Source organism: Notamacropus eugenii, chromosome 3 (assembly GCF_028372415.1).
Source record: "Notamacropus eugenii isolate mMacEug1 chromosome 3, mMacEug1.pri_v2, whole genome shotgun sequence".
Lineage (NCBI taxonomy): Eukaryota > Metazoa > Chordata > Mammalia > Diprotodontia > Macropodidae > Notamacropus > Notamacropus eugenii.
The window spans coordinates 467,863,570-467,881,320 of NC_092874.1; the positions used below are offsets into that span (position 1 = coordinate 467,863,570).

Sequence of the window (17,751 nt, forward strand, 5' to 3'; positions counted from 1 at the left end):
CATTCAGATAACTGGTAGATTTATTGACAGAAACAATTAGAGCATTTGATTAAATTACCTAAATGATTTTGTTCCTGTATATCTTAAAATAATGGATTTAAACACCAGCTTTTCTATGTAGAAATTTAGGTTGTTGAACATTTTACATGCATCTCAAGAATATGATACTCTTTTGGCTAGGCTAGTATTCAGGCAATACATCAATAATTTGATACAAAAATAAAATATTAGAGAACCAATCTCTTCCCATATTTATATTTTAATGGCAATGCCCAGTTCTGTAAAAAGAGTGCCTCTAGAACCATATGATCGTAGGATATACGCTGTCTCACTGAGGTTATCAGATGTAGGAGTCTTTTAAAAGCACCATAGGCTACTTTAACAAGCACATATTTAGTTTAGGAGGAGTAAATTTAGTGATGGACAGTCTTTTACAAAAAACATTTGCAGGAATAACTGGCATTAATAGTCTATAGGGTCAGATTATGTGTGTGTGTGTGTGTGCGTGTGCGTAGAATACACATGTATGTATATTAGTTAAATTACATTAAGTAAAAATCCTATTCCCTTTGTTCCCTGACCCCTCCAAAAGTTTACAAACCTTATAAAATATAGAGAGGACTAATCCACAGAAATCAAATCTCTATAAGAATTCAGATGTTAAGTATTAAAAGAAATTATAAACAGAACATGTAGAAATGCTACCATTTAAGCAATCCCATAGGTCTAGTCTATGCTGGTGTATACATTCACCTGAGCCTTTACAATAGAGGTGTCAAAGCTGGCCCAGCAGGACTCCTGAACTTTGCTAGAAACAGATCAAAATGTAATTAGGAAATGTTGAACAAAATGTATTAAAATACAACAAAGATAATGTTGATTTGTGGTTTTCTAAGTCAATATGTGGGTGGCAGAGATTGATTTTTATTTGAGTTTGACTCTACTGCTTTAGAATGTAGCAATTTTTCAGAAAGTGCCTGCTAATAGTAAGACCAAAATGGTAGTAAACATAAGCCTGGCAACATGTCAAATCGAATTACTGAAAAATGTCACTTTTCACTGCCCGTCACATTCCTGAAAAAGGGGCAATAACATGGAATTAGAGAGCTGGAAACAGAAGAAAAAAGTCCAAATCTTTGACAATGTATGTCATTTGAAAGCACTTAGATTCAATACAAATACTTATATTTCATTCACCTATTTCAAACCCCAAATCATTATATATAAAACATACACTTTATTATACACTTAAAATTCAAACGGCATATTACCATTCAGTCCTGTCAGCAATATTCTAGGCCCATTTTTACAATATAAAAAAAATCCCAATGTCACCATTGTCTTATATACAATCCCAATTCTAAAGGGAAATTTTGCGTGATTTTTTAATTACTGAAAACTGCTGAAAATTACATCAATAAAAGAATCAATCTAGCATTACAAAAATTTGCCCGTCACATTACAAAATCACCCAAACATACTACAAAAGTAGTCATTTTTGTACATGGACTTGTTCTCATGTAAGCTCTTCAGAGACATGGTAAATTATCTTAGACAATCACAAGTGATGGCTTAAAAATTTAATGAAATTCTGATTTCCCCACAGATGCTTAATAATCGAATCTTTAATTCCATGGGAATGAAGACTAAATCTCATAGATGTAAGGTGAGTCACCATTTCTCCAACTGGAATGAAATGCTTGCCATAACAGGGGCTCTGGCTCTTTTGGGCACCTGAAATGGAGCAGATCTGAGCCTGGGCTATTAAAAGAAACCAGAACAGAAACAAAATCGATGATATGACCCAGTGCCCCATGATCCAGTGGATGCTTCAGATGCTTAGAATTTAGAAGAAAACTTTCTATAAAACACTTAAGCTTTCTGGATTTGACTCCAAAATAAGTAGAAGGGTTGATTTCTTTGTTCAATGAGAATTGTCATATTAGCATTATGTTCATTTCTCAATCATCTATTCTTTTTTCTTTATCTTTTTAACTTAGGTCAACGTAGCATTTTAAAAAATGAATTTAGTTTTATGGTCCTACCATAAAAATCCGTGAAGTGGAGGCGTTCTAGTATGGCCTAACAGTCACTTCAGGCACTATTTTAAAGATGCCAACAAGTGTCGGATTTTAATATTTGCCAACAGAAGAAAGGAGAATTGAACAGTTGGCTTCTAACTTTTTTTAATTTGGGTAAAATGGTAGGTGTTTACATGTACGGGGGCCAGGGCCTTAAAAATTTTCTGTTTAAATATTATATGTATTTGTTTAGGATATGGATTGATCCTGCTTACATCTTTAATCATTAAGAACATTAATCTGGGGAAAAAATACCTTAAATTCTAATCCTGTTATCATCTAATACTATTAAGCACCTACTCCATGCAAGGCAACTATGGTGCTGAGAGCAGAAAGACCTGTCATAAACCCCTCCCTCAAGGAGATAGCAATATAACATGAAGGGTGTGGTGTGAGAGGGGAAGACACATACAAATGATAGAGAATTTGATGACTATGAGGGAGGGGCTCAGGTAAAGTGCCAGGAGCAATATGAACAGAGAGACCACTTTCAGTTGCAGGGGAAGGTGGGGTTGGAGTTTGGCTTTAAAAGAACAGAAGAACTTCAGGATACAGTGGCTGGGAACTGACAGGGCGAGACCAAGAGATAAGAGGATAATAGTCCACACTTTGACTAGAATATATAATAAGGGAACAGTACATAACAAGGCTGGAAAAGTATGTTGAAACCACATTGTAAAGGGCCTCAAATGCCAAGACAAGCAGTCTGCACTTGATGCAGGAGGCCATGGGGAAGTTTGGGGCTAAAAGAGTGAAGTGATGAGCTCAGTGCTAAGATTTCTAGGACCACAGTATGAATGATATACTGAAGAGGGGATTGAAGGGAAAAAAAAAAATCCCATAGCAGGCTATTATAGTAATCTAGGTAACAAGAAACAAGACTCTGGACTAGTTAAGTAGAAGAAATTTGGCAGAGATAAAATCCCTTTGTAACAATCAGAAACAAACATATTTAGTCAACTCTCAATTATCTACAGTAGGGCAGAGGCTGGAATCATCCAGGACAGCCACTAATTAAAAAATAATTTTTATTTGGCTTTAGAGTTCTTTTTAAATTTCCAGTTGGATATGGATATCATAAAATTGACAATACTTCAAAGCAAATGTGAGGCCATATTGTAAGGGACTCAAGGAAAACAGGAAGATCACCTACCTTCCTCATTTTGCTCTCCCCAAATCAAAGTCATAATAATAAAAGTTTTAGTAATAAAAGGTATTATTTTTCCAGCTTATACAGAACTTTCTCTTCTTGCTAAAATCTTCCTTTGTTTCTTGTTTTTAAAGAATTTCCCTAAAGGTTAAAGAGGCTGCACTTGAAATAAGAGTAAATAGACACAATCTATGATGTAAACAAAGGATTGAAGCAGAATACGTACTGTTCATCAATAATAACAACTTAAGAGCAAGATTTTACATGGATGATTATTGATCAAAGAACAGCTTTTCAAGTGAAGGAATTAGTTCATGTTGACATTTATACCATTCTCTATATAAATAGTAAGCCATATCATATGCTCAAATAAATCCAATCATATGGACCAGCTTTAGTTTTTTTTTTTTAAAGGTCTTGGTAACATAATGCTGTTAGTAAGTATTAAATAAGCCAAAATTTCCACTTGGCACACAGAGAGATAAAAGAAAGACCTAATGTTCTAGTGATCACTGAAAGCAGAAACCCTCACACTGAAAGCCAAAATGATCCCCTTTACTTCACTTTTGAGGAAAAAAGCTGCATTTTAAGGAACAGTCTTGCCCTTGTGAAATTCCGGACTATTATTGGAAACCACCTGTTGACCAAATTCACAAACCAACTAAAACATCTGTAGTACATTTAATTTGCTGAAACTATATTTTCATGTGAAATTCTTAAATTTAGGAGAAGCACTATTTGTCAGAAACATTAATAATTGTAAAAAATAAACATCTGACATGGAAGAGGCCTGCAGAAAATTGTCATCATTTGTAACTATGGCGCAAAGCCAAAACCGTTTTCTTTTTTCAACTTTTCTAAAACATATCAAACATTACAGATGTTTTTGAATCCTACGCATGTGTCTTCCACTCATTAGAATAGCATTATTTACAATAATTAGTGCAAATATGACACTTTTATAAATCAGCTGTTTGCCATTATGAATGATTCAATGTCACACGCAGCAAGAAGCTGGTTATGTAGCAGTGAAGATCTGGAGAATGTCAGTTGAAATGTATTCCAAGTGAGCACAAACCCCAAATACTGAGGGATTTCTGCTTAATCAGTAAACATAATCGCTCAAGAACTTCTGTTGCAATGTCACTCGATTTTGTAGGATATAAAAAATAGAATTCATCACTGAGTAAAACAGACACCAAAGGCCAATGTGCCCTGTCCAAATCCGCTATCTAAATGTATCTGAACAGAAACATGTCCTTCCACAGCCCCAAGCCTTCTCACTTTCACCACTACTACTCAGCGGCAGTCTTTCAGTCCCACCCTGAGAATGAGAATGTGATCGCATGCCAACTGTGAGCTTCATCTTGATGTGGAGAAACCTTTGTTTCTATTTCCACATACACCAAGATGTAATTACATCCCATTCTGTCATGTTAATGATGCATTCTGAGATTAAATGGCACCTCCTTGAAAACTAAAGCCACATGCATAGAAACCTGTGTCCCAGGTCTGTTCCAAGGCATATTGCACTTTCACTGATGTAATATTAGTATCACAATTTTGAACCTGTTCAGTATAAAGCTTCTTCCTGCTTCCAGCAGACAGAAATAACACCCCCTGTATAGCTGAAGCCCAAGGATAAATAATTCCTTTTAGTTGTACCCAGTTGCAAAGCTAAGACAAAAAGTTTGAAATTGAGGAAAAAAGTCTCAATTCAGTATAATTCTGTAGCAACCTACTTCAGTAAACTGACAGATTTTTTTTTTAAGCACGTGGAATTAGGTGTTAGGTTATTGTTATTACAGTAATTCTAAGTCAATTTTAAGAGGAAAAAACCCAATGTAACACATGGTTGGCAAGTTCAGTCTTCTAGAAAAAAATCGGAAGTATCCACTTTGATGCCTCTTAAGGTTGTTTAACTTGTGCTGTTTCACCTCAGAAACTGTGAATAGATTCTGATGGTGGAAAAAAGCCACAAAAAAAGGGAGAACTTCATGCTTCTGCCTCTTTCTTCTTCTTTCCGTCTTCTCCCAAATCACTCTCTTCAGACTGGCTGCTACTAAGGATCACAGGCTGTCCTTCTCCACTCGTCTGGTTTGGTCTGCTGGAGGCAGCTATTAACCGACTTTGTTCTTCTAAATCCTAGGAGAAACAAGAAATCACAATGAAATTTCATGGCCCTCTGTAATCAAATGCACAATCACTTGGCTATCATAAAATAACAAGAAACTGCTAAAATGAGAGGCTACTTGAAAATCTAACTAAGGACTTTTTCAGAACTGGCCTTGTTTCAAGAACTTAGGAGTAAGTGAACTACATATTATGTTGCCATCTCAGAATACATTTTTTTGCTTGCAAAATAAAATAGTTAAACTGACTAGCATTATAAAGAAGTTTCATTATTTTATAATTCTACTTTGATTTTAAAATCTTATCTCGAGTGCCAAGCACAGTTTCCTGGCACATGGCTTAATAAATGCTTGTTGACTGCCTGACTGACAGCTTTTGACTAAAAATGTTAATCTTCAACTTGATCACTTTTTAAATTTACCAGACTTGGTCTGTCAGGAGGACATGTTGCTGGCTCTGAAGACCGTTCTAAAAGTGCTGGTAATGTACTGGGGTCTCCTCTCTAAGGTGATGCCAAACATGAACATGTAAATAACTCAACGGTTATGAAAACCTCAGGCCAGGTCACTCAATAAATTTAGGTGATATATTGGAAAGCAATTACAAAGCAATAAAGAGGCTCAAGTTACAGCCTGACTCTGAAAGAAAATCTGACAAAGCAGCCCAAGTAACAAGATTTTAGAAAAAATGATACCTTTTCAATTTGTTTCTGCTTATTCAGCTCTTTCTGTTGTTTCTCTTTTACTCTCTCTATTTCTTTTTGCTTCTCTGATGCTCTGCGATCCTGAAGAGGAAAAGGTAAGTTCATTTGTACAAGATAAATTTACATAATATCGTTTCAGTCTATTCTAGAAACAAATTCTTACTTGATTAAACCTTAATAAACAGCACATTTCAATCCTTTTTTACATTAAAACAGTCATGTAATGGGTTATTTTTATATTTCATTATTACATTAATGCATAACTTCAAAATATTTTATTTCAGAAAAAAAACTTGATTGTAGTAATAAAATGCCTCAATGGGAAGGAGGCAGACTGTCTGGCTTCCATATCCTACTGAAGTCTGCACCAGACTGAATAGTGATCAAGAAATTTAACGAGAAGCTACAGTGAGTGATTTCTCCTATTCCTGAATGCCATATGCAGAAGGAAGAGAAGAAACTGAAGGAATTAGATTAGGTGCTAAGGAAACAAAAGTATTACTCTTTGCAGATCATATGATGGTACGTATACTTAGGGAATCCTAGAGATTCAACTAAAAAACTAATTGAAATAATTAACAACTTTAGTGGGATATAAAGCAAATCCACATATATCATCAGCATTTCTATAAGTTCCCAACAAAGTCCATCTACAAGAGACAGAAGAAGAAATTCCATTTAAAACAAGTGTAGACAACATAAAATACTGGGGGAGTCTACCCGCCAAGACAAACCCAATAACTAAATGAACACAATTACAAAACACTTCTCACACAAATAAAGTCAGATCTAAACAAATGGAAAAATATTAATTGCTCATGTGTAGGCTGAGCCAATACAATAAAAATGACAATTCTACCTAAATTAATTTACTTCTTCAGTGCCAAAACAAACTATCAAATATTATTTTATAAAACTTGACAAGATAATAACAAAATTCATCTGGAAGAACATAAGACCAAGAACATCAAGGGAACCAATAAAAAATGTGAAAGGTGAGCTAGCTGGGCCAGATTTCAAACTGTATTATAATGTGGTAATCATCAAAACGATCTGGTACTAGCTAAGAAATAGAGTGGAGGATCAGTGGAACACAACACACTGTAGTAAATGACCACAGTAATTTAGTGTTCGATAAACTCAAAAATCCAAGCTTTGGGGACAAAAACTCATTATTTGACAAAAACTGCTGGGAAAACTGGAAAATAGGTAAAAGATCAATATCTCACACCATATATTAAAATAAGGTCAAAATGGGTACATGATTTAGACATAAGAGGTGAAGCAAATTAGGAGAGCACAGAATAGTTTTTACCTGTCAAATCTATGGCTAAGGGAAGAATTTAGGACCAAACAAGATATAGAGAACATTACAAAATGTAAAACTGATCATTTAAAGTTTATAAAATTAATTAAGAACTTTTTGCACAAACAAAACTAATTCAACCAAAATTAGAAGGAAAGCAGAAAACTGGTAAAAAAAATTTTTTTTACAGCAAGTTATCTCTGATAAAGGCTTCACTTTTAAATATGTAGAGAACTGAATCAAATTTATAAGAATACAAGGCATTCTCCAATTGATAAATGGTCTAAGGACATAAACAGGCAATTTTCAAAGAAAGTGAAGCTATCTATAGTTATATGAAAAATGCTCTAAGTTGAATAGAGAAATGCAAATTAAAACAACTCTGAGTATCACCTTACATCTATCAGATTGCTAATATGACAAAAAAAGAAAAATGATAAATATCAGAGATGAAGTGGAAACACTGGGACACTAATGCACTGTTTATGGAGTTGTGAACTGATCTAACCATTCTGGAGAGCAATTTGGAACTATGCTCAAAGGGCTACAAAACTGTGCGTACCCTTTGATTCAGGACAGTGTCCAAAAGAGATTTAAAAAAGTGAGGGGGGGGAAAGAGGAATCTGTTCATACAAACATATTTACAGCATCTCTTTTTATACTGGTTAAGAAACGGAAACTGAGGGAATGTTCATCAACTGGGGAATGGTTGAACAACCTGTGGTAAATGATTGTGATGGGATATTATTGTGTTATAAGAATGACAAACATAATGCTTTCAGAAAAACCTGGACATACACAAATTGATGCAGCAATGTGAGCAGATCAGGAGAACATTGTACACAGTAAGGGCAATATTGTATGAAGAATAAATGTGAATGATTGAGCTATTTCTAGTAAAACAATAATCCAAGACAATCTCAAAGGCCTCAAGATGAAAAATGCTACCCACCTCCAGAGAAAGAACTTCTGTTGTCTGCATACAGACAAAAACATGCTATTTTTCACTTTATTTTTGTTTGATTTTTTTTCTCCACAAAATGACTAACATGTAAATGTTTTACATAATTGAACATGGATAACCTATAACCGATAGCCTGCTGATTTGGAGGAGGGAAGGGAGTGAGGGAGGAATAGGACTTGCATCTCAAAACTTAAAAAAACACGCATTTTAGAAATTGTTTTTACATGCAATTGGGGAAGAATAAGATATTAAAAATGAAAAAAGAAAAAGAAGCTGAGACCCGTGGAGGTTATGAAATACTTGTGCTTGCACAGCTGTTGAGTCATGGGCCCAGTCAGAAATCAAACTCAGATCTTCTGAATTCTGAATTCCTCTCCTAATTCCATGGCCTTCTTCCCCGCCAACCTTCCCACCTCAAAAGAATTTAGTTGAAGCTGTACCCAAATAATCTCCTCTACAACATCTTGGACAAATGGTTGCTTAGTCCTTGGCTTGAAGACCTCCTGTGGCCTCCTGAATCAGTCCTTTTCACTTTTGAACACGTTAGGAAAATTTTCTTTATAATAAATCCTAAATCTGCTTTTGTACAATTTCTACCCATTTCTCCTACTTCTATCTTCTTAGGACAAGCAAAACAAGCCCAAGTCCTCTTGAATGTGACAGAGCTTCATGATTTCTCTAAACTCTGTAGCCTATTCAACTAAGCCTCTAAGGAGAGTGAGTCAGGTTTGCAGCTTGCTTAGTAATGGCAGACTTTTGGCAATATACAGAGTTAATATGCAAATTTAATAAAGCTATGTTTTGGAGTCTTACCAATTCAGCATGCAAAGCAATCTGTTTTGCAAGTCCAACAGAATCACATATCTAAAAAAAAAACCAAAAAACAAAACGCTGAACAAGGCAAAAAAAGTTAAAAGCATTCTCACTTTCAGGAAATAAGTTTGAAGAAATTATTTAAATATTGCCCAAATCCTTCTAGTAAAACTAGATTCATCAACACAGAACAAAATAAGTTGCCTAATAAACCATCTGGCTAAAGAACTCCACCTCTTGGAGTCTGTGCCTGGTTTGTTTTTAAGAGCCTGTTGGCTCCTACCTTTCGATCCCTCCTTCATGCTTTCTTAGGTCCAACGGAAGGACACTTGAGATTTCAAGAGCACAGTAAATGTCCGAGACTACTGCTTCTTCTACACTGAAGGCATTTCCAAAGGTGTGAGAACAGGTATCCTCTATCCCTGGGTCTCAGCAATGTCTGATGGGAGACAGGTACCACCTGGAGACATCTCCGTTTCAATGTTCGTGTCTGAGCTGGTATTGGTCTGATCAGCCACAGTGAGACACAACAGACTGATGTCATTTTGGTCCTCTCATTACAAAGGCCACAGGGAATGCATCACTCAAACACTTAATGACCACAGATTGCATTTGCAGATCCCGTGACGTGGCTGACCTGCTGTGCAAGGTCCAGCAATCTCTGCCCCCAACTTCCCTAGGCAGAAGAATGGGTAGTACTGGAGCTTCCTTTAGGGGCTTTACTAAAAACTGTTATATTTCTTATATACACATGAACAGATGTTAAAATGAAAATTACCTTTTCTCCTTCATTGTTCGATTCAAATATGTAGCAGACTGAAGTTGGATGACTCTCGACTCTGCCTCCTGATGTCCGAAGCACAAATCCAAAAAGCCGTTTACTTTCCTGATGTGTAGCATACAGGACCACGTTGGGCAAAGGAAACTATCTCACACACACACACACACACACACACACACACACACACACACACACACACACACATAATCAACAGTAAATAGTAAGAATCTCAAAGCAATAATCTTTTAAAAAAACCAAAACATCTCTAGTTTCTATTCTAACAATTATTCATTTTAACGTAGTATTAACCTGTGCTTCTCATCATACTTAATGGATATGGCTGGGCAGAAGACCATGGGGTCCTGCCTCTGGAGATCTAAGCCCCAGCACCTGCTCCTGCCTCTGGCACTTGACAAGTTCTTCAATTCCTGGAGTTAAGGTCTCTTAACAATTCAAATCAAATTAAATTATTTCAAATATTACCTAAGAGAAAAATGTGGACTTCCGGATCTTTCCAAGCAGTTACTTATGTACCTTCACCCTTAGCATAATACTTCAGTTTCTATTTCTAGGCTCTTTAGTGCTCTATATCTTAACGAAATCAGTAGATGAACTAATCCTGTCAGTCATGTGAGTTGCTTAGGTTTTGTTCTATAGAGCGTTCAATAATCACTTGACGAATCTGAAGAATCTTAGAGCAGAACTTAACTGGAGATCCTTTACTGGTCATTTTAGTCCCATGAGCACATGTAGGTACCCTCAAAATGACTATATATGCATGAAACTTACTCTGAGCCTTGTAACTTGAGTTTGTGGGTCAATTAACCTAAAATTAATAATAAAAATAATATCAGGAGATAATAGGACATTGAGACTAAAACAAAGTTAGACAAAAATGATTACTTACTTTAAACAGTCACAAGTAACTAATAAGTGTGATTCAGTCATCCGGAAAATGTTATGGATCGCACGGGCTGCCAGGATTTGGCGCATTGTTTCATAAACAACATCTGGACTATCATCTGATTTCACCTCCATAGAGCCAAGGAATCGGACAATAAATAACTGATGAAGAATGGAATCTAAAGCAGGAAAAGGCGAATCATTTTAAAATTCATTTTCCTCTGGAATTAAATAAGTATCTAATTTTACAGGATCCAATGACCATCTTAGAATATACTGGAAAAAGCAGTGTACATATCACTGAGGTAAACCAGAAAAGAAACATGCAAAAACTGGTGGAGGGAGGGGAGGGTTGAAGGGGGTCAGGGAGGAAACAGTACTTAGATCTATGAATTCACTGGTGTAGGGAACTTCCCTTGGCTCCTGCAGGTGGGCACCTTTTCTATACATTAAGACAAACTGCTTAGAGCAGTATGTCAAGCCTGAGGTCCTCCTGCTGCCCTCAAAAATCCCCAGGGGCCTAATCAGATTAAAATAGAATTAGGAAGTGTCTAACAAATAAACAAATTATAATAAAATATAATGTTAATTTGTGTTTTTTTTTAAATCACCACACAGCCCCAGGGATGTGGACACCAAAGGCCTAGCACAGAACGGTAATGAGATTTGCACAGGGTCACACATCCAATCAATGTGTCAGAGGCAGGACCTGGAAGTCAGGTCTTCCTACTGCACCACACTGCTTCAGGAGACTCAAAGTTCAAACAAAAAGACATTTCTGAAGTTCAAATACGAGTTGTACCTCTAGAATAAGAAGTGGGATGACAACTGCCATGTTGGGAGATTTTAGCTGATTAAAGGACCCTTTGGGAACTGGGCCAAGGGAAGAGAAATGGTAATGATTCTTGGGGGTGCGAATTTTACAGCCCACACAAACTGGGCTTAGCTACAAACAGAGAGAATGTGGGCAACCATTTATAACATGGTATAAGACAGAGGCTGACCGGTGGATAGAGTGCTGGACTTGACAGTCAAGAATGGGATTCAAAACAGATAATTCTTACATGACTATGGGCAATTTATAACTTCGTTGAACCTTGGATTCTTCAGATGTTAAATGGGCATAAACATCCCTAAACTACCTATCATACAAGGTTGATATAGGAACCAAAGGAAAAAAAAAGTGTACAAAATACTCTGCAAATTTTAAAGGCTATTGCAATGTGAGACCAGATTCAGATTCACCTCTGGGACATACCCTCGGACTGAATGATAAACCATCTTACAATGATGGAGATTATAAAGATTGGTCTTCAGAGCTGACACAAATGAGCAGCTGAGGAATATGAACTAAATGATAAGTCACTCTCATATTTTAGTGACTGGAGGCATAAGTAAGGGTACTGAAGATTTTCTTTTACCTTCAGTTTCAGGCTTTGATCTTCCTCCAGATTCTCCAAATGGATTTGTACGTCTGGAAAAACATTTTTTAAAGGACACGGTTACCATCAGGTACTTGGAGAAATGATTTCTGAGAAGCCCTTTCTTCTCACCCCTTCTGCTCTCCTTTGGAGGGCTGTTTCTTTTTTTAAAAATTAGGAATCAGAGAAGATTGAAGCTAATAGTCATGTTATAAAAAGAAATAAATTTTGTCTTGCACAGGAGGTGAGAGGAGGGGGGAAGGGTTCTTGCTAAACAAAATGAGCCCCAAACAGTATCCCAGAGACAGAATAAGGATACCCAGAGAAGGCTAAGTAGAAGGGTAGAAGAGACACACGGACACATTCCTAGTTCTCTGGTAGGGAGATGTGTGGAAAAAAATAGCTGTACTGAAAACCCAGAAGGAAGGGTATTACAAGATGGTTCTGCCTCCTGGAGGCTTGAAAGAGAGGAGAGGAGCAAGGAGTTGGGAACTCAACCCTCCTTCCATGAGTAGGAAGGGACCTTGGTTCTGGGTAGACAAAAGAATAGGGCCAGAACTGAGTCCTCTCTTTGATTTGATGGTGTTTACTTCAGTCAGACTAAGGATGGTAAGGAATGGGAATGGAAGGTTGGGCAGAGTCCAACTACAAACCTCCAAGACACCCTTCTTTCCTTAGTCCCCAGAAAGAGAAGCTCTTTTTATAGTAGCTAGATGAGACAACGGATAGAACCCTGAACTTGGAGTCAGGGAGACCTGACTTTAGACACTTCCTACCTGTGTGACCTTTTAACCTCCGCCTGCCTTAGTTTTCTCTACTGTAAAATGGGGATAATAACAGCATCTACCTCCTAATGCTATCGTGAGTATAAAACAAGATACCTACAAAGTGCTCTGTAAATCTGAAGGGCTGCATAAATGCCAGCTATTACTATTTTTCCAGGTTCAGGGAAAATGAAAGGGCAAAGAGTATAAACATATATGTTAAAAATAAACTCTCTAAAAGTTTAGCTTCTTGTTCAAGCTTGAGAAGCAAAGACTGAACTAATAATAACAATGCTTCATAGCCTTATAAGTTAGCTGTACGTTAGCCCCACTGGCTTTTCTTAATTACAGTTGTTAGGTTTCAGGAGAAGCTACGTGACCAGCACTACAGTTACAGGAACAATCCATGACAATGAAGTACTGTGATGAGAGCTACAATAAAAGTTTGCACAGTGGACTAATTTAGTTCACTGTTAGTTTATTAATTTAGCTCCAAATAAAACTATATAGAATAGCTTTGTAAAACAGATATTTCTTTATCTCTATGCTTATTATTAATCTAAATGTAGTAAAAATCTAAACTTTCAGAATGCTTCTCAAGGCAGATAAAAAAATACACTGGAAATCAAAGTATGAACATATATAAAAGGAAGGGAAAAAATATTTTCCTCATTTTCCAAAATTACTCAATTTTTGTTCCACTCACAGTAAGAAAAATGGAAGGAGAACTATAATTTTAAATAAATTTTGGAAACAAACAGATGGAGAGAGCTAAATTTTGGAATGTCTAAGTGGTTCTAAAATAATCCTGGCATTAACATTAGATGAAATGCATCTCGAGGACACCTGACCTATTACATCAAATGGCTAAATTTGTTTCAGTAATTAACTCTGGATGGATAAGTACTTGGGTAAAAGCCATGTATTTCAAATCTATACGCTAAAAGAAGTCAACAAGTAAAGTGAATTCAAGCAGATTTTCATTTTGCTTTATTTCAGAGACATGAAGAGACCAGCTTAACTTTCTGATAGAGAAAAAGCAAGTAACATTAATGACAGACATGATACTGAGTAGATCAATTTCAAATGAGTAAGCTAAATTATAAAAACAAGGAAAATAAAGCATAAGAGTTTTAATGCTGTGTCACCTACTTGCCTCCCTGCCCAGAATTTTTAGCCTGGCCAGGTTGATCTTCACTAACAGGAGAAATTATGTCAAATTGTATAGGTGTGTCTGGGGCAACGAGGGAATCCAGGGAAAGGGTTGCCAAAGTTGCTGACTCAGATCCGAGAGACCCTGAACTACTAGTTCGAGCTGTGGGTGGTCGAGTTTGTCTAAAAAGAGACAAAAGCAAGAAAATATTAAATTTTAACTTTTTTGAAACTATATGTAATATTTTTAAAAAGTAGATGTATACAAATCAAAAACCACAAAAATGTTACATCTTTAATAATCACAGAAGTTGCGAATTGAAACAACTCTGACATCTCAAATGACACTCAAAATTGATCAAGATAAAAGATGACAATTCAATGCTGGGATGAATCTGTGACAAAAAACAAGATTTTTATTACACTGACAGCTAAAGGAGCTGTCAAATTGTTTGACTATTTGGAAAGTAACATAAAATTAAACTAAGTTATAAGAATGCATGTATTCTTTGGTCCAATGGTTCCACTAATACAAAGGTTCTTAACTTCTTTTAAAGTGCTTTGCAAATTTTAATGAGCTTCATAAATGCTACTTAGCACTATATTTAAGACTTTTGGGATACTCTATACACATACAGACAACAGTAACAAATTGATGCTAAATAAATTAGAAAATAAAAAAGTTTCATAAAATAAGGCTTATATGGACACTCCTGTATTAAATCTATCTGTATGGTATGTATGTATTATGTATATATATTTATGTGCGGATATCTTCTGAGCTAGAGTTTAAAACTGGTAAATAAATTAATTTTGCACATGCACAATCACTAACAATTCTATAATTGTCTTTTTCTTTTGTTCCTATGCACATATTTGAATAGTTTTCTAGTTTAGGGGAAATTTCAACAAAATTTATGTGAAAAAGCAAAAAGGTGGGATGAGAGAAAACAAAAGTACAAAAAAACCTGATTTTTAAACATATCAAATCATGGCTTCTTGGAATTATAAAGGATGCGTTAACTGATCCAGAAGTATAAAAGAAACACACGCAAACACTGGAGAAATCAGGATAAATGATCTGCCACGGAAGGCTCTGTGGTTTTTTAAATTTTGACTTTAGGAGATTAATTGTAAATTCACACACCATTAAAATACAATTTTAATATTGCTTGAGGGAAGTGTTTCCATAGTAGTGTATACAGCATTGCTAAGATCACAGTACATAATTCAGGTCATTTTCACTACCTCACAAAGCTCTTTAAACAAGCAGTCACGTGACTTACGGGTTTGGCCGCAAGCTCTCATGTCTCTGCTGGAAAGACGGTGATGGGGTGACTGCTTCGAGAGCCGATTGATTTACTCTTGCAGCAATTTCCTGTATTAATTTTTAGAAACAGGTCTTCAGAAAAGTAAATGAATCAAAAGCCACTATACGATACTTTGAATGAACAAAGTTACATACCACCTACCAAGTTAGATTCTTTTGAAGCAATTAAACATGAACCAGACAATCTTGCTCTAACAGTAGGAGACCTGTTAACTTCTAAACATCATCATATCACACGGCCTTCTTCTTTGAGCTACTTAGTTTTCATTAACATATAAAATAACAGCATTTTACATCTTTTAAGTATAGGTACTACACTTTTCTAATTTAAAAATATTTTTATTCATTTTGAACTTAAATACACAGGAGAATATAAAATAAGAATTCAATATAAAACCATGAATTTTCATTTCCAACTGTTAACTTTTTTTGGGGAAAACCACGTAATAAATACTACACATTGTTTTCAAAGCTACTCCGCTTTCTGAGCTTCCACGTTTTCTTTTGTTCTCTGCTACACACTTTTTATTTTTTTCTTCCTCCTCACCAATCCTCACAATCATTAGCCAGGATTCATCTCCTCACCCTGCCCTAGAGAACACATGCTAATTTTATTTATAAATAGCATAGCTAACAAGAAATTCATGTGCATTCTTAAAAATAGACTTTCAAAGACTTGGCTAACAAGTAGAAATCACTCTGCCATTGGTTATTAGATAGTAAGTTACTATAAACTTACTCCAGGTGTTACAAATACATGACCAAATTAGTAGATTTTAAAAAATTTGTGGGGAAAGTACCATCATTTTAACTTAGGAAAATCCAAAACGTATTTCCAACATTTCTCCCCAGACACAAACATATCCTAATTTACGTTTTTGATTTTGTTTTTGCTTTCAATAAAAAAAGGAAAAACTAGATCGACAAATCACGCAAAAGGCTTGGTTAGGGATTATCAATGATTTTCTAGGCTACAACCACAAAAATTATTACAAAAACAGAGAAGATTCCATATTTAATCCGCCTGTTTTGTTTTTCCTCACCCATTTCTGACTACCAGATTTCTCCAACATGTTCTTCTTTCACACCAAACTCAATTTCATAATTGAATGCAAAATCTTAACCAAATCACTTTTCCATTCCAAATTCTGTTGTTGGCAATGACTTTTGTCTGCCCAAGCTGTCTACCCTAATTGGGTTTTAGTATTACATTCAATTCATCCTTTTTAAATTGGTTTAGCTGCCACTCTGAATTCTTTCTTTGAAATGCTCCCCAGATTCACTTTTCCCATTTTATTTCAGCAACTACCACTCTAGCTGGTCCATGCCTGCACCTGCATCTCACACCTCAATGACTATAACTGGTTTCCCCTTCGCTGTTCTAATGCATCTTAAAGATCAATGAACAGTAAAGGAAGTGGGACTTCCCAAGGAAGCAGAATCATGAGCCATCATGTCATCTCTTGATACCTGTGCTGGAGGTACAACCTGTACAACCTTGTCTGAGTAGCTCTGACACAATCTCCCTGCACTGTGTTCCTCATACCCAGTGTCAGTATTGAATCTTAGCCCTTATCTGTACACTTATACTATGCTTCTACCTGTCCTCTTCAATCTGAATCTCCTAATATCAAGTTGCCTGCTGGATCTTAACAAATTGGTCTAGCATGACATCTCTTGGACCATATATGTTTATTTTTCTTTTCCTTGACCCAAAGGCAGGTAGAAAAGTGAGGGGAGGAATAGGGACAGAGCAACAAGAAAAAGGGCCATTGAGGCATCTTTTTGAGAAGTGCAGAAAAAAGAATGGAAAGCCAGAAGGAAGCAAAGATAAACAGGATAGCTTTGAAAGCCAGAGTTGAACTTTTAAAAAGAAAAATAAGCTGTATGTATTCAACATCTGTAGTTTCATATACAGCCCTTTTTTTCTATTCTATTGTATATAAGAAAATACCAATTTTATTTGTTCAGAACAAACTTTTTAAAAAATTAAATTGAGGGAGGCAAGGTGGGTGTGGAGAGGACACTCAGGTCAGTCACTGGCTGGGAAAATGCCCAGAAAAGGGAAAAAAAAATAAGACTATAGAAGGTTACTTTCTTGGTGAACAGATATTTCCTCCCTTCTTTTCTGATGAGGAAGAACAATACTTACCATCAGGGAAAGACACAGAAATCAAGGCTTCTGTATCCCAGCCCATCCAATGGGCTCAGGCCATGGAAGAGCTCAAAAAGGATTTTGAAAATCAAGTA

General features: G+C 35.9%; 1 protein-coding gene across 1 annotated transcript in view; it reads right to left on the minus strand.

Moving 5' to 3' along the window:
- Positions 1 to 2: 2 nt before the first annotated feature.
- The window catches only part of APPL1 (adaptor protein, phosphotyrosine interacting with PH domain and leucine zipper 1), a 46,852-nt gene continuing 29,103 nt past the window's right edge, over positions 3 to 17,751 (minus strand). Inside the window, exons 14-22 of the mRNA XM_072598855.1 lie at positions 15,458 to 15,549; positions 14,172 to 14,354; positions 12,256 to 12,308; positions 10,839 to 11,013; positions 10,721 to 10,757; positions 9,929 to 10,075; positions 9,151 to 9,201; positions 6,059 to 6,148; positions 3 to 5,376 (exon numbers count right to left, since the gene is read on the minus strand). Coding sequence (XP_072454956.1) covers positions 5,227 to 5,376; positions 6,059 to 6,148; positions 9,151 to 9,201; positions 9,929 to 10,075; positions 10,721 to 10,757; positions 10,839 to 11,013; positions 12,256 to 12,308; positions 14,172 to 14,354; positions 15,458 to 15,549 — 978 coding nt within the window. The 3' untranslated portion in view covers positions 3 to 5,226. The remainder of the gene's footprint in view (positions 5,377 to 6,058; positions 6,149 to 9,150; positions 9,202 to 9,928; positions 10,076 to 10,720; positions 10,758 to 10,838; positions 11,014 to 12,255; positions 12,309 to 14,171; positions 14,355 to 15,457; positions 15,550 to 17,751) is intronic.